Source organism: Lepidochelys kempii, chromosome 1 (genome assembly GCF_965140265.1).
Source record: "Lepidochelys kempii isolate rLepKem1 chromosome 1, rLepKem1.hap2, whole genome shotgun sequence".
Taxonomy (NCBI): Eukaryota; Metazoa; Chordata; order Testudines; family Cheloniidae; genus Lepidochelys; species Lepidochelys kempii.
Window position 1 is genome coordinate 235,655,344 of NC_133256.1, and position 22,134 is coordinate 235,677,477.

Below are 22,134 nucleotides of genomic sequence, written 5' to 3' on the forward strand. Positions count from 1 at the left end.
TCTTAACCATTTCCCCCTATTATTATGGAAATCTGCTTCATAATAAAGATATACGGATTGTGAAAAGGTTACTGCCCTGAGCAGTCTCCCTTTCTTTCTCAGCAATCTCTTAACATTTCGCTGGTCCAGCTCCAGTTGAACTGACCACAAACATCTTTCAGAATAAAGTGATCTCAAACACAAAACCTTAATATCGAAAGTCCTTCCTTCTGGTGTTTCCTAGATGGGGTTGGGTAGTGGTTTTCCATCCCTCTTCCACAGCCTGGAAAGGAGATGCTGCATCACCCCTTTTCCTTTGAGGAGGAGGAGGGTGTTGTAAGAGAACTGGATTTGACATAACTCGCAGCCATCTTGTGCACTTAGCCCCCCATAAGCTGGAAGCGAGGACACCACATAGGAATAATTTGGCCTTGCCTTGGCAGACAGAACAAAAACAACTGCAAGCTGCAGTTCTACTGACTGGGATAGATAAAGTGAACGGACAGATTCATGAGGAGGGGAAATGTGGAAAACTGACCTTGATTCTGGTTGTCTGTGTTTGTAAGTTTTTTTTGATGAAGCTGCTTTGCCGATAAGGAGAATAATGAATCGTTATTGGGTCTTGCTAGGGAAATTGTTAGCCTATTAGGGGCTATTATGAGTAAAATGCTTTGTCCGGAGAAAATCTATAGAGTTTAGTTAGAAAATGTGCTTTGGAGCAGTCCAAAGAAGCTTTTTTTGGGAGCAAGGACCTGGCACCTAAACTTCCCAGCAGCTGGACAGAAGAGGGGCCCCTGGAAGGCTGGTTGCTGATTCCTCAAAATCATTTCAGACTTTAGGTAAATATACATGTTTGGATTGCTGTAATCCTACTGATACAGCATATGTGTGTGTGTGCTTAAGACCTAATAAAAAAAGCGGTTTTAGGTAAAAGCACACTTGTTTGTGCCAATCACTTATTAGACAGAGGAGCTGTGGCCCCATTAATTTATCCCTGAGACTGCCTTGAGAGAAACCAGTTAAGTTAGCATTGCTTTGGGTTCTGAAAACCCTGGGTAACGAGGGTTGCCAGTCCACTGGCAAACAGACCCTCTCTGTTTATTTTCTATTTCACAGTGAGAACAGGGAATCTTTTGTCTTCCTTTCCCAAGGTGTCTCTTGATTGGTTTATTGATTGATTGTATTGTAAAGATCCCTTGGAAGCAGAGGATTTCTTCTCTTTTTTTAAACAAAAGGCAGTATACTAGGTTAAAAATCTAGGGATATGCAAGAAGATTTTCAAAACCAAAGAAATATTCACATTCCTCCTTCCCCTCCTCTCAGTCCTCTTTTACAGCTCCAGGATTTGTCTTCCATCTTTCTGTGATCTGACTTTTGACCTTTCTGAAACTGTGACAATCAGGAAGGCAGTATCTTATCTTTACCAGCGTGCCTGGGACTTTGTGCTGAGTCTTGTGGTACTTTAGTTGTTCTGGCATGCATCATACTTTGGGCCCAACATCACCTGAATTAAAGTACATTTTACTGACAGGAGCTATTTTTGCTGATTTAGTTATTTAAATAATGTGTTCTAATCTATTGTGTTTGGAGATTTAAATTAGTGCTAGTCTCAACATCCCTCCAGCACATAATAGGCAAGAATTTTGTTGTGTGGCAAATAATCTTGTTGATGAATGCTAAGTATTATGGAGTAAATTGCAGAAAAGTAGTGTCAACTGGCTTTTTGTTTAATGTGCACAGAATTAATGGCACATATCCTGTGTTAGAGGGCTTATTTCTTCACCTGCTCACTTCCCTGGTCCTTTTCGCATGAACAGAGAGCAACAATACCCAAAGTCAAAAAGTGCAAAAATACAATGTTTATTGGGGTGAACTTCCAGCCAGGAATGATTCCAATTTCCTTCCTTAGTGTTCCCCCTCCCAGCTCTGACACCACAGAACCTTGCCTGTGTCCCTGTTCCCATTCTCTGTTCCCATTCCCCCCCTTAGTGAAACATAATTCCAATTCCCCCACCCCCATTCCCTGTTCCAATCCCCCCCTTACTTCCTGATTGACTCCAGACTATATACTAAAACTTGAGTTCTGCTTAGCTATACCTTAACCAATCATTTTACTGAAATTTAACTAACCAATCCTAACATATTGTACCACCTTAATTAGTTTACACCCAGCAAAGTTAATTATACAGCAGAGAGAAACAATCACAGAACCAGACAGAGATTATACAGAGAAACAATAGGGAAATGGAAAAGGAGTACTTGTGGCACCTTAGAGACTAACCAATTTATCTGAGCATAAGGTTTCGTGAGCTACAGCTCACTTCATCGGTTGCATTTTCCACTGAATGCATCCGATGAAGTGAGCTGTAGCTCTCGAAAGCTTATGCTCAAATAAATTTGTTAGTCTCTAAGGTGCCACAAGTACTCCTTTTCTTTTTGCAAATACAGACTAACACGGCTGCTACTCTGAAACCTGCCAATAGGGAAATGGGGACTACAATGATAGAACAACACAGAAATTAGGATTTCACATCCCAGCTATTGATAGTTCTTGCCAGACAGGATGCTATCAAACTAAGTTTCCTTTTACATCTTCTAGGCTCTTCCCTTTCTCTGGAGGTGATAGGCATTATCAGGACAGGATTGTATTCCTAACAGCCCAATAGCACCTTATTTCAGTGTGACTGGTGAGGATGTGACCATTCGCTTCCCAGCTTATGGCTGCCTCTGCTGCTTAGCCAAAGGCCTTAGCTTAAGAACAGGGCCTCAGACTGTCACAGTAAGAGAAGGCCCTTACAGCAGCAGACAGTGATTTTGATTCTTTCTTTTATACCTCTATAACTAGCTAAATGATAAGAATACATCTACATTCTTAAAGTATAGTCCTTTGCAGACAGGCCTGAATATCTATATCCTAACACTCCACCCCTTTTTTTTTCTTTTTCTTTTGGGATCCCCCTGCCCAGGTATCTCTGGAAAAGCATAGGACATATGGCGACACATTTCCTGATAGGGCCAGGCATTAAGGTGGAAGATGTCGATATTTCATTTGTCCCACTGCCCCTTGTGTAGTATAGTGCCCTGCACCTTCTCTCGTATGGACATACTACACCTATTCCAAGTGTTCCAGACTTCCCATTATAGTAGGCCTGAGAAGGTTGGGTCCGGGTTGTTTAGTACACTGTGGGGGAGGGCTTACTACATTACTTATAGGTTATCTCCATTTGCAATGTAACAGAAGTACAGTCAACAATACACCAGCTGCTATGATAATCCATAGCAACACCGAGTCCTGACCACTGCAGTATGGTCCAACATCCGAACCACCACCAAAACACTGGCTCTCCTCCTCCGACAGGGTCAAGATTTTAATGTGTCCAGTTGCTGGCAGTTGCAAAAAGTTGCCCCTACAGGTTTTGCATGCTTTTATCCATATTATAAGTCCATTGAATGTTCACAGAGAAATGGGATATTGTTTAAACCAACTTATGGAATTCCAACTTGGTATGGAATCAGGCAGTTTGCCCTGGTTTGATTACTTACAGCAATAAGATTTCCAGATCTATTTGTGTACCAAAGTTCAGATAGCAGTGTTTAGATGTGTGTAGTTTGGTTATGGGCTGGTGTAATTGTGCCCCCTAGTAATACGTACATTCCCAGCAAAACACCTCATACACAGTACACCCAATTGTCCACCCCTTGCCATCGGCCATTGATCCTGCTCCTCCATAGTTATAAGAGAGGGGCACATCCAAACATCTTCTCTTGATTATACCATTTCACACACCCCTCCATTGATTTCTGAGTAGAGTGTCTGAAAAACAAAAGAAACAATTTCCATCTCCCTGGTGGGGACAGATTATTGCTTAATAATAATACCACTTCCTTTTACAAATCTCCTTGCTAATTGCAGGAAAAACAGAAGAATTACCTCCAGGCTGTCCTTATTTTGTTCTATAGTTAGGCTAGTGAATTACCCCACTCACTGGTCATCTATTAAATTTATGAGGTGGTGTACCTCAGTTTCCCCTCTTGTACAACAGACCAGGTTTGCAATAGTTTCTCTGCTGTACCAAGCTTTAAGTTTATTCTCAGGTAATAGCTGAGAGACAGCTTCAGATTTCAGCACTGTACACACACACACACACACACACACCCCTTAGGGTTAGCCTGTTCCCCTTATTTTCAGGCTTGACTTTTTTTTTCACCTCCCTTTCCTAGAGGGCTATAATCTGAGTCTTCTGGCAGCTTGTTTGCTGACCAGATGTATTTATTATTTGCAGCTCCTTTGTGCTGCCACTTATGGGCAATTCTCTCCTTCCCCCATCAGCTAGGTAATTTGCATCCACACAGAGGCTTTCTGGCTTGCTTTTGGATTCAAAGCTATTAGCAGCTCAGAGACTGCCTTAAAAGGGACACATTCCACTTCCATGAGAGTTCTGATTACTTTCCACTTTCATTTCCTGCTCCAAAACACACACAGATCTGAAAAAGAAAGCACAACCTATAGTGGCTCTTTTTGGAGCCCTAATAGGATTTTAATTAAGTTCCATGTTTTGTTTGCATTTGTTTTACCCCTTCTTCAATATACATTGCACACATCCTGGGAAAATGCACATTCCTTCCATAGTTTAACCTCCATAACATTATATTAGCCATATTAATTTTATACAAGGTAACATCCTGGCAGAAAAGTGGGGCTTTAAATACATATTTATTGACCAAGGATTTCTAAATTAGTACTGGTATCCCTATTTCACAGCCTGTATCATTATTGTCGTAAATTTTATACTTTTAAAATATTTAAAACATAGTAGATAATCTCATTGTGTAGTTTCAAACATGAAACTGAAGGTCTGCACATAAAGTATTTATGTAATGATAATCTCAATAAAGTACTCAAACTACATATACATTACTCCATTTTTCCACTTCTTTGTATTTGTTGTTCCTTTTCCCCCAGTATGAAGACTTGACATGAAACTTAGATTTAAAAGGTCATATCTTTTGCAATTGATGATTCTGGTTTTAGTAGTTTGTGGTGGTCTTGCAAAATACTGTACCAAAATCTCTTTTTGACCCCACAGACCTTCTGTAACTCTATCTGAAACCAATATGAATGTTATCATTTCTCTTTGATAAGATTAAACTGTCATCCTAACAAGATATTTCAGAGTATGTGTGCCTATGGAAAAGAGCTTCTTAATTCTGGGTCATATTGTGCCATCAGTCTATAAACAAACTTCTATTGCCTTCTTCTTAAAATGTGATGGCACAATATGACCCTCTGTTATTATGAAGCCACTAGTTGCAACACCAAAGTTTAAGTTTGGGTTCATTTTTTCTACTTAAAGCAAGGTTATATACAAGGTGCAGTAAACTAGTACAATATCAATAAATACAAGCATGACTATTCCCTTTTGGATCTATGAAGTGAAATCCCTTTTACAAACAACAAACAAACAGATGACCAAAAGCGCATACAACTGTTTTGAAATATCTAGAAATACTAATATATGGTAAAAAATTCAGAACTCTGCAGAAATATCAGCAACACTATGCACATGCAAATTCTGCTAAAAAAATAAGGTATTTACAAGAGACAAGGATCATCCATTAATGATTTAGGCAGTGTTAAAATTCATCTGTATTCTGAGTTACCGCTGTAAAGACTGCATCAATCCTTACACTAGAGCATGGATGGTAAACATTAAGAATGTGCAAAAAGCAAAGGAGGACTTGTGGCACCTTAGAGACTAAAAAAATTATTTGAGCATAAGCTTTCGTGAGCTACAGCATCCGATGAAGTGAGCAAGTACTCCTTTTCTTTTTGCGAATACAGACTAACACGGCTGCTACTCTGAAACCTGTCATTAAGAATGTGCTATCTCTTCCACTGCCAATCTGACAATTTGATCCTACAAACAAAAGGCCCCTGCTGAAAAGGAAAGTGTCAACAACTGAAAGTTGGAATTTAAAATGGAATGCCCGTTTCCACCTTAATTATAACTGTAGTATTTGCTACCATAAATGCTACATTTTGTGTAAACGATGTTTCTTTTTACGCACACTTTGTATTTCTTAATGGGTATCTTAATAACACACTATTTGAATCACAGGTAAATTCAATTATCTGTTATGTAACATGTACATATTTGTATGTTTTCACAACCTTCCAAGACTAATATTAATATAAACCCTGAATTCTTTGCTACCTCCTATGAAACACATGATGTAGTTATGTGACTCTCATGGTCCAAGAGGTTAATTAAATCCTGTTGCTCTGTGTAAATTCACTATATACAGAGATAAAGATAATAACTGTTATAAGATGACCATTTTACTGTAGAGATTATACGGATGTTATCTCTAAGGACGTCTCTACACTACCACTTATGTCACTCAGGGGTGTGAAAAAACACCCCCTGAATGACATAAGTTTCTCCTGCCGACATAGAGCCATTTGTTTAGGTGGCTTTATTATGTCGACAGGAGAGTGGCTACATGAGCCATCTTATAGCAGCGCAGCTACACTGGTGCAGCTTTGCCGCTGTGAGCTCACTAATGTAGACATGGCCTTAAATGAAGATTAGGCTCTGTGGTGCTGATGTGAGAAAACTTATGGAGTCTTTCTGTAGTAACTCAGAGCCCTTGTCATCTAGTGTCCCATCACCGGCCATTGGGGATATTTGCTATCTACAGTCACAGAATGGCTACAACCCATTGTAGACAGTCCTGTCAAACATCCTCTCTATAAGCTTATCATGTTCAGTCCTGAAGCCAGTTAGGTATTTTTGCTCCCACTGATCACCTCGAAAGGCTGTTCTACAACTTCCCTCCTTTGATGGTTAGAAACCTTTGTCTGATTTCAAGTCTAAACTTGTTGAGGGCCAGTTTATATCCATCTGTTCACGTCAACATTGGCACTGGACCTAAACAACTCCTCCCCCTCCCTGGTATTTATTCCTCTGATGCATTTACAGAGAGCTATCATACCTCCCATCAGCTGTCAATTATTTAGGCTAAACAAGCTAAGCTCTTTGAGTCTCCTCTCATAAGGTAGGTTTTCCATTCCTCTCATCATTCTAGTAGCCCTTCTTTGCATCTGTTCCAATTTGAGTTCATCTTTCTTAAACATGGGAGATCAGAACTGCACACAGTATTCCGGATGAGATCTCACCCATGCCGGATATAACGATGCTAACACTTCCCTATCTCATCTGGAAGTACCTCGCCTCGTGCATCCCAGGATTAGCCCTTTTCTTGACAGCTCATAGTCATCCTGTAATCAACCAATACACCCTGGTCTTTCTCCTCTTCTGTGACTTTCAACTGACACATCCCCATGTTATCACAAAAATTGTTGTTAGTCCTTGTGTGTGAATTTGCACTATTACATTTCAGCCCATATCTATTACTCCAGTTTTCAGTGTTATCCAGATCTTCTTGTTTGATATTCCGGTTCTCATCCAACTTTGTGTCATCCGCAAATTTTATTAGCACACTCCCACTTTTTGTGCCAACATCATTAATAAAAAAGGTTAAAGAAGATTCGTCCCAAAACCAATCCCTGAGGAACTCCACTGTAACTGCCCTCCAGCCTGACGGTTCACCTTTCAGCATGACCTATTGTACTCTCCCCTTTAACTAGCTCCTTATCCAACTTTCAATTCTCATATTAATCCCCATCTTCTCCAATAATTTCCCATGTGGAACTGTAATAAATGCCTTACCAAAATCTGGGTAGATTAGATCTACTGAATTTCCTTTGTCTAAAACAAATCTGTTATCTTCTCAAAGAAAGTAATCAGTATGATCTACCTTTTGTAAAACCACATTGTATTTTATCCCAATTACCAATTACTTCTATGTCCTTAACTACTTTCTCTTTCAAAATGAGATCTACAACCTTGCACAGAATTGAGGTCAAATTACAGACCTGTAGGTTCGCAGATTATATTTTCCCTTTCTTAAAAATAGGTACTATATTAACAATTCGCCAGTTGCATGTACTACCCTTCACTTTACAGATTAATTAAAAATCTTTGCAATTTCATGTACCAGTTCCTTTCATATTCTTGGATGGAGACTATACGGGTCCCCCAATTTAGTCCAATTAAACTGTTTGACTTCTACCTTGGATGTGGCAATTACTACTTCCATATCCTCATTTCTATTAACCACTCTGCCACTACCACTAAGCTCCTCTTTACCCTTATTAAAAACTGAGGCAAAGTATTTGTTTAGGTGTTGGGTCATGCCTAGGTTATCTTTGATCTTCACCCCATTCTCAGTGCTTAGCAGTACCACTTCTTCTTTTCTTGTTTGCCACATGACCCATGAGCTGCAATATTCCCCTCTGAAGACTGCCTGCTAGAGAGCAGGGATGGGATGGGATGGCTTGTGATTTCTGTACTGAGTGGGAGCCTCTGGGTGCTAAGCACTTTTGAAAATCAGAGAAGTTCATTTCAGTGCATAAATGGGAGCCAAGTTATTTGGAAATTCTGGCCCCAGTTGTGGAGCTGAGCGCTTTTGAAAATCTGTCCCTAAATGTAATTTCATAAGTACTTTGTATCTATTATGTAAACTGTGATCATATTAGCAACATAAAACTGCATTCTTCACTCAGCTAATGAACTTTTACTAGGAAAAGAAGCCAAATATAAAGAAAGGACTCTCGGGAAAACCCTAGTGCCCTTGCCAAAATTCCATCTTTCATTTAATACAAATTTGTATTGTTACCTTTCTTCTGCTTTTTGTATGGAGTAGTCTATTATGCTGATATTTTTTTGTTCTCTAATACTTACATTGTCATGAAAGGTAATTTGGTTGGTAAGATATTTGATTGTCCATTACTGTAGAGTACTTGTTTGTGACCATCACCCCACCTACTTCAGCCCCTGTAATTTTAAAACAAATTACATCTATAAAATACATTTTGAGAATAGGTGTCGCAATATTTTGATATGAAAATGTATTACTAAATGCATTATTATGCTTTCTACTGTTTTACCTGTTTCCACAGTTATTAAAATTCAAAATATTGATAAAAAATAAGAAAGTTGGAACACTCGAAGAAACTGTTCTCAGGAGAGGTCTTGATAGCCATGGTGAGATAGGGGAATTTTTAGAAGAGGTAGAGCAATCTGAAGATGATGAAACTGAAGAAAGCACTCTCTTACCACCAAAATCTCCTCAGATAAAAAGAAGAAATGCAATTCGGAGATCTCCACCACTCCCTCGAAAAAAGCTAAAGGTAAAAGTATGCTGTCTGATAGGAAGTTAGAAGGTGAACAGAGGGGTTGTTTTCTTTGTTTGGTTGATTTTTTTTTAAAAGTAGCTTATCATATATCATAAACAAAATTTAAACGGTAGGCTTTAAAATTACAAATTCACGTTAAAGCAAAATATCTAAACATAGTATTTTTCATCTCATGGCTCCCTTCGTTTCTCACTCAGATATTGCATCCAGTCAAGATGCAGCATATTTCAAGTGCAGTCCTCAATTCCTTCATGCCAAATTGTACTTTCCCTGAACTTTTCCATTCTAACCTTGTGCTTAGCCTGTCCACTGCCCTCACCAGCTAAGGGCTCCTACAGACAAGATGCAATGCTCTTCACATTGCACTGCTTATGCTCATTCTCCTTATGGGACTGCCCATGAGGAGAAGTGGGGTTTTGTGGGCCTTCTGATGAGAGCAGGAAGAGGGAGAGTTCCTCTGATGTCCCTCCTGTCTGCAACTCCCTCACCATTCCCAATCATACTAAACAGTTTGTCCAAAAAGCTTTAAAGAACATCATTCACCTAATTTTCTGTCTTCTATTTTTATGCACAGGACTAGGTAGGCTTGGGGCTACAATAAAAAGCATTTCCAGTGCTTTAGCTAGGCAGGAGTGTTGCTTTCTCATTTATCAAGATACTGAAGAGATTGTTAAACGAGCCTCTGTTCTTAAAGGTGACGCTATAAAAATGGCATGTAGTTCCATGTTTATGTCCACTGATTTCCATGTTAAGTGTGCTCAATTAACTAAAGAGATAGATACATAGACTCATAGACTTTAAGGCCAGAATAGACCATTGCAATTGTCTTGTCTGACTTCCTGCAGGCCATAGAATCTCATCCACCCACTCTTGTAGTAAACCCATAACCTCTGGCTGAGCTACTGAAGTCCTCAAATCATGATTTAAAAACATCAAGTTACGGGCCCAGGCCCCATGCTGCAGAGGAAGGAAAAAAAAAAGAAGCCCCCCAGGTTCTCTGCCAATCTGACCTGGGGGAAATATGGTGATCAGTTAGACCATGAGCATGTTGGCAAGACCCACCAGCCAGACACCTGGGAAACAATTCTCTGTAGTAACTCAGCTCTCCCCATCTAGTGTCCCATCTCTGGTCACTGGATATATTTGCTACTAGCCATTGCAGATGGGTCACATGCCATTGTAGGCAGTCTCATCATACCATCATCTCTGTAAACTTATTAAGCTCAGTCTTGATGATTCTTTGTCATGGAAATCTGCTGCTTCATGAGGTATGGAACTGCTGGTTTCTCCTGTTTCCAGGTCTCAGAGGGAGGCAAGAGGTATCTGCTCCCCACAGATTTCTGCCTGTCAGCACCTACTGAGCTGCACTGAGATTACCTCTCAGGTTTCTAGGTGCTGTGCTCAGAGGCAGAGGTTTCCTTGGCAGCTCTCTCTCTCTCTGAATGCTCTTTTAATCAGATTTTTTGTTACCTTCTTTCTCTCCCTTCAGCTTGGTCTCTGCCAGCCAGGGAGTGGGTCTTCGGAGGAGGACTCTGAAGACAGCTAGGGATTCCTCTAGCCTCGTAACACACCCCCAGCTAGTCCTTAAGAGAATGTTCCGGCAAGGGCTTTGCTCTCTGCTGAGGCACCACACTTTAGCACTGATCAGCCCAGGATTCCTGGTCAGAACAAGTGAAGAGAGCATATATCAGCTGCCTCCAATTCTTAGCCTTAAGACCCTTCTAAAGCTTCAGGGTCACAGCCAAAGAAAGCCAGTTTTAGTTCATTATGACAGTACAGCAAGCAAGGACTAACAAGACCAAATCCTTGACTAAAGAAGGCATTTAGATTAACAGGAGCAGAATTTATCTTGCATCAAAGCAAAACTTATACTTGGAGTCCTCAATTGACAGGCGAAGTGACTCAGTCACACACAGGATCTACCAAAGTGGTCTCTAGGTGTGGAGTGTTCCAGCCCAGCCAGAGCCCCCAGAACATGCCTACGATGGACATGGCTGCACAGTAAAATATGCTGATCCACCAGGGTTTTGCAGCTGGGTTAGGGCTGTTGTTTTATTCTCCCTGTGCTGCAGTGACATCCTACTATATACTGCTCCCTCCAGTGCCTCACTTACTTAGGAAAATAAAATTGGATAGGGAGAGCGCAGTCTTAAGTGCCCCAGATTGTATCCATCAGTGTTAGAACCTTGACTTTTTAAGCTTCCTATCAAAAGTCAGATCTTTGTCTCAGGGGTCCATTAATCATGGAGTAAGATACAATGCTGTATTGTTTTCTGTTCTCTTTTTCTTCAATTTTGCAATGTAAAATCTAATATTCCATGTGATAATCTGTTATGAGCTCAGAGGATGATTTTTTAAAAAATAGTGGATTATTATTTTTATTTTTTTTTATCACTTTGGCACTATTGTCTGTTTCCAAAAGAAACATAACATTATTCTACTTGTTACTTTTTTATGCACATATGAAAGTATTTTAAATAGATTGGATGTGATTAATCTCTCACACTGGTGTAAATTAGAAGGAACTTCACTGAAATCAGTGAGCTACAGCAGCATAAAACTTAGAAGAGAAGAATTGCACCCAAACATTCTACAAAAGATGCTGTGAAACGCTCAGCAATAGGATTTTATTTTTAGTATGCTTTTCTATTTCAAAGGAGTTAGAGGTGAAACCAAGATGAGATCATCTTGTTTATTGGCTCATCAATGCAGACTCATTCCCTACAATATGTTTTCTAGTGTTTTATCCAGGTTAGTTTGAAATATCCCAAGTGACAAGGCATACTCCTCCTTTCCCTTAAGACACTATTCCATAGACCCAGCGGTTCTCAACAGGGGGGTCCGTGCCCCCCTGGGGGTCTGCAAGCCATTTCAGGGGGGCTGTGATGTCTGTGGCTGAAGCCTGAAGCCCTGAGCTGGTGCCCCCCCATGGGCCTGAAGCCAGGAGCTGCAGGGCTGAAGCTGGGAGCCACGAGTTCTGGTACCACTATGGGGCTGAAGTTGGAAGCCATGGGGTTGAAGCCCCGAGTCCCAGCTGCCTCGGTGGGCGGAGGATGAGGACACGGGGCTGAAGCCCTGAGCCCCGGCTACCCCCACGGAACTGGAGCCCCGAGCCGTGGTGCCCCTGCAGGGCTGAAGCTGTGAGATGTGAGGCTGAACTCAGAAGCCGTGGGGCTGAAGTCCCAAGCCCCAGTTGCCCCTGTGGAGCTGAAGCCCTGAGCAGTGGTGTCCCTGTGGGGCTGAAGCCAGGAGCAGTGGGGCTGAACTCAGGAGCCACAAGCCCTGTGCCCCCAGCAGAGTTAAAACTGGCAACTGTGGGGATAAAGCCCAAAGCACAAGCCCTGTGCCCCCAGTGGGGTTAAAGCTGGAGCTGTGAGCCCCTAAGCCTCTGTGGGCAGAGTTGGGAGGATACAGAGGGTGTTGCACCTACAAATTGCAGTGCCTGACCCACAGCAGAGGAGTCCCCAGGCAGCTCCACACACCCCCACCTCCTTCTCTCTCCCAGCTCGTCCCCCCCGCCCGCCAGCCCTGCTCCCTGGCCAGGATGGAGGCAGTGTGGGGTGGCTGCTGCTCTGGTTGGTGCCATGGAGCGGGCAGCTCTGGCACTCCCCCGTCTCCTTGTGCTCCTGCTGTTGGCCGGGGTTGCAGCTGCTTCTCAGCTCCCAGACCCCTTTGACTGCTTGTGCAGCCGGTAAGAGCCGCAGGGATAGGGGACCTGGCTTTGGGGCAGGCAGAGCCCTTGGGGACTTGTGACTGTCAGGAGCCTCCCAGCACACAGCCCCTTGCTACCCCTGTCCCTGCACCCTGAGCTACACCCCTGCCAGCACACAGCCCCTAGCAACTCCCTCCCTACACAGTGAGCTACCCCCTGCCTGCACCCTGAACCACCCCCTGCCTGCACACAGGCCCTAGCTGCTCCCTCTTTGCACCCTGAGTTACTCCCTCCCTGCACCCTGAGCTACTCCCTGCCTGCACACAGCTCCTAGCTACCCCTTGCTTGCACCCTGAGTGGTTTTCAAATTTTTGAGCTGAGCTCCACCCCCACTTTGAGTTATAATTTTTGGTTGCGTCCCCTCCCCACCCCCCACCCCCAACTCAGACAGGCTGGGTGGCCTGCTGAGCTGAGTCAGGAGGTGGAGGTGGTGCTCCCTCCCTTGGCCACACCATGAAGAGCTGACCCGAGCCCTGCTGGGCCCTGCCCCCCACAAATAGAAGTCAAACTATGCCTATGCCCAAGGCCCCTGCCCCCACCAAACGGATGGAGCCCTGTTGGGTCCTGGAGTTTTTATAGCATGTTGAGGGGTGGGGAGTTCAGAAAGAAAATGGTTGAGAACCCCTGCCATAGACTAGTATAATATATTGCCACATAGTTTTTCATTCTATCGCACCTAAATTTTCCTTTCTTAACTGTATCACATTACTCCTACCACACTGTACCACCCTAAACTATCGCTTTCACTTATCGCTTTGTACATCTTTCAAGTATTGTGGACTGCTATCATGATAACCACTTTGTTATTGTTTGCCTAAGCTCTAACATATACATATTATATATAACTTATATAAACTATAACTTATAGATATTAACAAATCTATATGAGCATAAGCTTTCATGAGCTACAGCTCACGAAAGCTTATGCTCAAATAAATTGGTTAGTCTCTAAGGTGCCACAAGTCCTCCTTTTCTTTTTGCGAATACAGACTAACATGGTTGCTACTCTGAAACCTGTCATTATAGATATTAAGCTCTTATAACATTTCCCAGGTAAGTTGCTTTTCAGCCCATTGATAACTTTTCTTCCTGTGTTCTGAGCTTGCTCCATTTTGTCAAAATACTTCTAGTTCAGATGGTCAGAACTGAATGTGATATTCTTGGTGAATTTGGTTGTTTCAAGTATCTGAAGGAAGGAATCTTAGCAACCATGAACTAAAGCACATCCATAGCTATAGAAAAGAACAATGGATCTTTCCTCTTCTGCACCACAGTGGTTGCAAAATTACAGCCACCAAAACTAATCTGAACCATAAACATATTTAACCCACAATGCTTTCATGTAATATGAAAACCTTGCACTTCTCACTTTGAAGAGGACTATCAACCTAAGTAATAAAAAAGATCACCTGAATGCAAGATGGCCTGTCAGCATGTATGTGATCCATAATGACTTTCCCTCTCTCAAAGAATTCAGACTCTTCAATCAAGCAGCACTATAAAACGTCAATACTACAACATGTGAATAATGTAGGGTGACCAGATGTTCTGATTTTATAGGGACTGTCCCGATTTTTGGGTCTTTTTCTTATATAGGCACCTATTACCCTCCACTCCCTGTCTCAATTTTTCACATTTGCTGTCTGGTCATTCTAGACTAATGAAAGCTCTTATTGTATACTGAGGGAAATTAATGTCTCTTCTGCCCTCTAATTACAGAACTCATAGTTCTTCTTCGAGTGCTTCTTCATGTCAATTCCAAGCAGGTGTTTGTGCACGCAAGTGCACAGTAGCCGGAAGATTTTTCCCTAGCAGCATCTGTCGGGTCGGCCTGGGTGCCCCCTGGAGTCGCACCGTCATGGTGCTCAATATAGAGCCCAGCTGACCCGCCACCCCGTCAGTTCCTTCTTACCACCAGTGATGGTTAGCTGGAACTTCCCTGTGCTCTTGTCTCAACAAGCACATTCAGCAGTGTTCTTATATTGTTCTCCATTAGTTCTCCATTGTTCATTAATAGTCAGTAGTTAGTCATTTGTTAGTGTTAGATAAGTTTCCTTTTGGGGGTGAATCCCCTCCTACGCTCTCCTGATGCCAGGGCATGCCGGGGTCTCCGGGCTTCAAAACCTGCGAAGCCTGTGGAAAGTGTATGTCCAGAAGCGATCCTCACACCTCATGTCTAAGGTGCTTAGGAGAAGGCCATCAGAAGGATCGTTGTGCCATTTGTAAGACCTTTTGGCCACGGACTTTAAAAGATACAGAGCAGCGCCTGACGGACCTGTTGATGGAGGCAGCACTGCGCCCCGAGTCCGACCCTGGCTCGACGGACCCTGCGCCAAGTACCTCCTCCTCGGTGTGGAGCGCTCTGGCACTGTCAGCATGGGCACTGGTGCCAGGTAAGGATAAGGACTCATGGCACCGTCCCAGCTCCACTCGCGGCTCACATGCCACACACAGGCATCGTTCACTATCACCGGTGTTGCAAAAGAAGAAGAGGTGGTAGAGGGGTCACTCCCCGCTGTAGACCTAAAGAGCCTACCACCGTTAGATCTGAGTCGGGCCACACTAGTGCTGCTCCGCCTGTGATGGTTGCACCGACTCCTGCCCGTGTAGAGGGGCAGCTAAGGCCGAGCCATGAGCTGCATCTCCCTTCAACTCCAGAGGCATTTGAGGCAGCTGAAGAACTGCTTCACCTCATGGAACTGTTCTCTCTGCCCAGATGGGATAAGTCACCGGTACCGGTTGCTCCCCGGGTTCCTTCAAAGGTAAAGCCTGCTATGATAGCCCGCCAATCTCTGACCCCGCCGCACCATTCCTCAGCACCGGAGGACACTTACCCACACAATCCCCAAGCCCTTGGCGCGAAAGCATGGTGCCTTGAAATACCGCTCCCCTGTAGTCATTGTTTTCAGACACCTCGGAGTCGGGCTTCTATCGGTCCCAGAGGAGTAGGAGCAGATGGTCCACGTCAACTCAAGACCGGCACCCTTACCCGGCACAGTGGCCTGCCGAATGGCAGCCCCTGGCGCAATGTCCCTTTTGGACTTCCTGGGCTTTTCATCAAAGCCAAGGTCACAGCCAAGGTGACTTGAAATTCCAGGGCAACTTCGGTGACCTCAGCCCCATTTCTTCCCCCACCAGCACCGCTGGCACCGGCAGGGTCGGGTATAGGCCCATTATCACCCTGCACTACCATTTTGGCGCCTCTGACATAGCCAGCACCAGGCCCAGAGGTCCTGGCGGCACTGGCGGATTCCAGTGCCAACGGCGATTATGACATTAAGAATGACATCGGCACTTAAGACACTTTCAGCACCTGTGGTGTCTGCATTGGTGTATGCAGCCCCTACACTGAGGAGTACGATACCATCTGGGTCGACACTGGCCCAAGAAACCCAGGTGCTGCGGGACCCCTTGGGGGTGGAAGGAAGGGAGCAGCCACCTCTCATGGAGGTCTCTTCTTCATCCTCGCCAGATGAGGTGTTGGCAGGCATGGTGACAGCCCTGGCCTTGGAGGACAACAGGGTTCTGCAGCATTTGCTGCGGAGGGTTGCTCAGGGCCTGGGCATTCAGGCAAAGGAGGTAGTGGAGGATACAGATCCAATGGTGGACATCCTTGCCCCCCCGGACTGCTCATATTGCCCTGCCCCTCATAAAGACCATCTCTGACACCACGAGAACTCTGTGGCAGACCCCAGCCTCGTTGCTCCCTATGGCTAAGCACAATGAAAGATGCTACTTTGTGCCATCAAAGGGTTATGAGCATTTGTACACTCATCCCACACCTGACTCTCTTGTGATTGATGCTGCTAACCAACGTGAATGTCAGGGCTTCCAGGGACCCTCCTTGAAGAATCGGGAGGTGAAAAGGCTTGACCTTTATGGAAGAAAGGTCTACTCCACTGGGAGCTTGCAGCTCTGCATATCCAATCACCAGGCCATCGTCAGCAGGTACTCCTCCAACAACTGCTCAGTGATGGCCAAATCCATGGAGCTACTCCCTTGGACTCCCCAAGTTTTTGGTATTGGTTGAGGAAGGGAGACTTATCTCAATGGTGTCCTTCAGGCAGCGCTTGACGGGGCAGATGTGGCCACCAGGGTTATGGCCACAGGAGTGGCTATGAGAAGGGGCTCATGGCTCCAGGTTTCTGGCCTCCCCTATGAGTTACAGAAAATCATTCAGGACCTGCTTTTTGAGGGTGAGACGCTCTTTTCAGAAAAGACCGACAAAAGGCTTAATAGCCTTAAAGACTCCAGAGCCACCTTCGGGTCCTTGCGCCTCTATTCGCCTTCAACGCAGTGGAGACACTTCTGGTTTGGTCATCAGAACCACCAAGATGGCTCCAGAAGGAGAAATCGGAGCAGCAGGAGAAGGCTTCGTCAACCCTCTGGCCAGGGCTCAGGACAATGCAAGCCGCCTTCAGGGACCAAACCAGCCTTTTGAAGGTGCGGTCAAGGAAGGGCCACCAGTTTTGTCATATCCTCTTTCTACTGTGCATGGTACCGTATCACTTTGAACCGCTGGGTGCTCCACATGGTAGAGAGGGGATACTCCATCCAATTCTGTGCCCTTCTGCCCTTCCACTCCCCTTCCCCGTCCCTCTTCAGGGACTTCTCTCACGAGCAACTCCTCATACAGGAGGTGCACTCGCTCCTATCACTAAGGGCAGTGGAAGAGGTTCCTCAGGAGCAGACGGGCAAGGGCTTCTGTTCCCAATATTTCCTAATACTGAAAGCCAAAGGCGGCCTCAAGCCCATCGTGGACCTGTGAGAACTCAACAAGTTCATAAAGAAACTCAAGTTCCACATGGTCTCTTTGGCCTGCATCATCCCCTCTCTGGATCCAGCAGACTGGTATGCCACCGTCGACTTGAAGGATGCATTTTTCATATCACAATTACTCAGTCCTGCAGACGGTACCTCAGGTTTGTGGTGAACAATACCCCCTACCAATTCACAATCCTTCCGTTTGGCCTGTCAGCAGTACCTTGAGTCTTCACCAAATGCATGGCAGTCATCGTCACATTCTTGCACAGGCACCAGGTACAGGTGTTTCTGTACCTTGATGACTGGCTGATCAGAGGCCGCTCCAGGTCCCAAGTGGAAGCTCAGGTCAGATTCATCACAGCCACCTTCAACAGCCTGGATCTACTTCTAAATGAAGCAAAATGGACTCTGTCCCCTGCACAGAGGATGGAGTTTATAGGGGCAGTACTGGACTTGACTCAATCGAGAGCATATCTGCCAGAAGCAAGTTTTCAGGCCTTCACCAACATCATTTGAGGCCTCAGATAGTTTCCCACCACCACAGCAAGAACTGCCTGAAGAGTCTGGGACACATGGCTGCCTGTACCTACGTGGTGCAGCATGCCAGACGCAAGCTTCGACCTTTTCAGTTGTGGCTCACGTCAGTGTATCGCCCAGTCTGGGACAGCTTGGACAGAATCGTGACCCTGCCTCGCCCGGTCCTCGACTCCCTCCTGTGGTGGCTTGACTCTCAGGAGGTGTGCTCAGGGGTCCCCTTTGCCACTTGCAGCCATCTCTGTTGCTAGTGACGGACACATCAGACTTGGGCTGGGGAGCTCATCTGGGAGCCTGCAGGACCCATGGTCTCTGGTCTGATGCAGACCTGGCTCTTCACATCAACATCAGAGAGCTGAGAGCAGTGCGCCTAGCATGCCAGACCTTTCATGCACACTTAACGAGACATTGTGTATCTGTTTTGATGGACAATACAACAGCAATGTTCTATATCAACAAACAGGGGGGCGCATACTCCTCTCCCCTCTGCCAAGAAGCCCTCATCCTGTGGGACTTCTGTGTGGAACATTCAATACCCTTTCTTGCGTCATACCTCCCTGGGGTACAAAATGAGCTGGCGGACCACCTCAGCAGGTCATTTCAAGTCCACGAGCAGTCCCTTCACCTGGACGTCGCATTTTCAATCTTCCAGAAGTGAGGCTTTCCCCAGATAGACCTATCTGCCATGTGACAAAACAGGAAGTGCAAGCAGTTCTGCTCCTTCCAGACTCACAGCCCAGGCTCCAGAGTGGATGCATTCCTTCTTCCATGGGGAGGCCATCTCCTTTATGCCTTTATGCCCATACTGCTCGTTCACAAGGTACTTCTCAAGATCTGGAGGGAACGAGCTCGGGTCATATTGATAGCACCAGCCTGACTCTGTCCGCACTGGTACACATCTCTCCTAGACATGTCTGTGGAAGCCCCGGTCACCCTTCCACTCTTCCCGGACCTTCTGATGCAAGATCAAGGTCATCTTCAACATCCAAACCTTGTGTTGCTTCACCTCATGGCATGGAAGCTCCATGGTTGAGCCCAGTGGAGCTTTCCTGTTCAGAACAGGTTTGACTAGTCCTCCTTGGCAACAGGAAACCCTCTACGAGAGCCACCTACCTTGCCAAGTGGATGAGATTTTCAGTCTGGTCAGCACAGCAGCATTCATGCCTGACACGCACTTCAGTGTCGCTCATTCTGGACTACCTCCTCCATCTGAAGCAGAAGGGGCTTTCATTGTCTTCAATAAGAGTGCACTTAGCCACCATATCAGCTTTCCATCTGGGCGTGAGGGCCTGCTCAGTGTTTGCTAACCCTATAGTCAGCTGATTTTTTGAAAGGGCTCGACAGGCTATACCCTAATGTCCATCAGCCTGTCCCTGCGAGGGACCTCAATCCGGTCCTTTCTAGGCTCATGGGACTCCCCTTTAAACTGTTGGCAACATGCTGCCAGGTGGTGTTCCTAGTAGTGATAACCTTGGCCAGGAGGGTGTCTGAGCTCAGAGCCCTACCATCAGAGCCCCCTTACACTGTGTTCTATAAGGACAAGGTTCAGCTCAGGCCTCACCCTGCTTTCCTCCGAAGGTTGTGTCGCAGTTTCACATCAACCAGGACATCTTCCACCCGGTGTTCTACCCTCAGCTGCACTCCACTGGCAAGGAGCAGAGATTTCATTTTCTGGATGTCTGCAGGGCACTAGCCTTTTACATTGAGAAAACGAAGCCGTTCAGAAAATCGGTCCAGTTATTTGTGGCAGTGACGGACAGATCAAAAGGTCTGCTTGTGTCGTCACAATGCATCTCATTATGGATTATGTCCTGCCTTCGTGAGTGCTACAACCTGGCAGGGCTTCCTGCACCCAGGGCCAGCTCCAGGCACCAGCTTTCCAAACAGGTGCTTGGGGCGGCAATCAGAATGGGGCGGCAATCAGAATGGGGCAGTCCGTGTCCCGTGGCGGCAATTCAGCGGCAGCTCCGCCGCTCTTCCGGGGGGCGGCGGTAATTCGGCGGCAGCTCTGCCCCTGTAGCAGCAGCAGCAATTCGGTGGCGACTGCTTGGGGGGGCAAAATTGGTAGAGCTGCCCCTGCCAGCACCCCCAGTTACTGTGCACTCTACCAGGGCACTGGCTTCATCCACAACATTCCTGGTGCGGCCTTCAGACGAGCAGTTCTCCAATCAGTGGAAGACTCTGACCCCACCTCCTGAACTCAGGCTTGTGAGTCACCTGATTGGAATGGACATGAACAAGCACTCGAAGAAGAAAAAATGGTTACTCACCTTCTCGTAACTATTGTTCTTCGAGATGTGTTGTTCATGTCCATTCCAATACCCACCCTCCCATTTCTCTGTCAGAGTAGCCGGCAAGAAGGGTCAGCAGGGCTCTATATTGAGAGCCATGAAGGTGCGACTCCAGGGTGTGCCCAGGCTGACCCAACGGATGCTGCTAGGGAAAAATCTTCTGGCTACCATGCATGTACGCGTGCACACACCTGATTGGAATGGACATGAACAACACATCTTGAAGAACAACAGTTACGAGAAGGTGAGTAACCATTCTTTCCCTTCAAACAGGGGAACCTATCACATTCCCAGAACCATGCAATAGACTGACTGGTATTATCCATATTTGTATTCCTGTTTTGATGTGTAGCATGTGATTTAATTGACCATGAGAATGACATTCAGGACTCTTACCTCCTTCCACCATCCCTCTTTCCCTGTCCCCATATAAATAAGCAATGACTTGCAACTAAACGTACAAATCAACCAATCAATCAAAAATAGCTTTACCCCCAAGAGGTTTAATTTTTTCCCTTGAAAAGAGAGAAGACCCAGTATCCATGCAGATTAGGAAGTGCACTACTGGATGAGAGTATAATACCTCTGTTTAGGTGAGATGCTGCTGAACTAACTTAGAGAACTTGTGGAGCTAAGACGCAGCCCACTGAGATGGCACCTGTCCTTTGTCTCAGGTTGAAGCCATAGATTGGTGATGGTCCATTGTATCTCTGCCTCAAATTCTCTTTTAAGGAGTTGAAAAGGACACTGTCCTCTCCTTCTTATTGAACATTGGTGTAAAATCACTGAGGAATGATTTGAGACACAATGGTCTTAAGGGTTCAGTTGAAGCACAACATACAATTGTATAGCTCCCTTACATCAGGTGCCAAGAATACTATTATCACCTTGTGACCTAACACCTATGTGAAATTATTGCATGGATCAAGCACAGCTGGATCATACTGAAACTTGGAAAGACAGAGGTACTGCTGATGAGAAAAGAAATGCATTTCAAAGAGTTAGCTGGCTGTATTACTGTCATCCTCTATTGATCAAATTATCTAAAGAGTGTGTAACCTTAGGGTCTTTATGGATTTCTTGCTGATATTTGAGACCCAAATACTGATGGCCAGAAGAAAGGGTTTCATCCACTTCTGCTGACCAGAAGACTGTACCCAGTACTCACAGATATGGACTAGGCTATAGTTATCCATGATTTTGTGACTTCCTGGTTGAATTATTGCAGTGTTTTATAAGTCTGACATAGTTTACAAACTCAGAAAATCTCTAACTGGTTCAGAAAACAGCAGCATGCCTCCTAAGAAATGTCAAGCACACATTGTCAGTCACCACATTGACTCCCCATTGAATACTGGTGCAGTACAAGGTGATGGTCCTACTCTTAAAAGGTCTTAATGGGTTAGATCTGTGCTGCCTGAAAAACTTCTTTCTCTCTCTGTGACCAGAACATGCTATGCTATCAGCATTACTGAGGAGTAGTTTAGCGGACAACCAGAGAAAGGCTTGAGACTGATGGCGATAGACTTTTATTGGTCTATAGAATTCCTTTCTTTTTTAAGATCAGAATGACCTCAGAAGTCACAACATAT

General features: G+C 45.0%; 1 protein-coding gene across 1 annotated transcript in view; it reads left to right on the forward strand.

The window, feature by feature from the left end:
- Nucleotides 1-22,134, forward strand: part of PLCZ1 (phospholipase C zeta 1) — a 122,600-nt gene that overhangs the window by 54,570 nt on the left and 45,896 nt on the right. Inside the window, exon 7 of the mRNA XM_073319008.1 lies at nucleotides 9,005-9,235. Coding sequence (XP_073175109.1) covers nucleotides 9,005-9,235 — 231 coding nt within the window. The remainder of the gene's footprint in view (nucleotides 1-9,004; nucleotides 9,236-22,134) is intronic.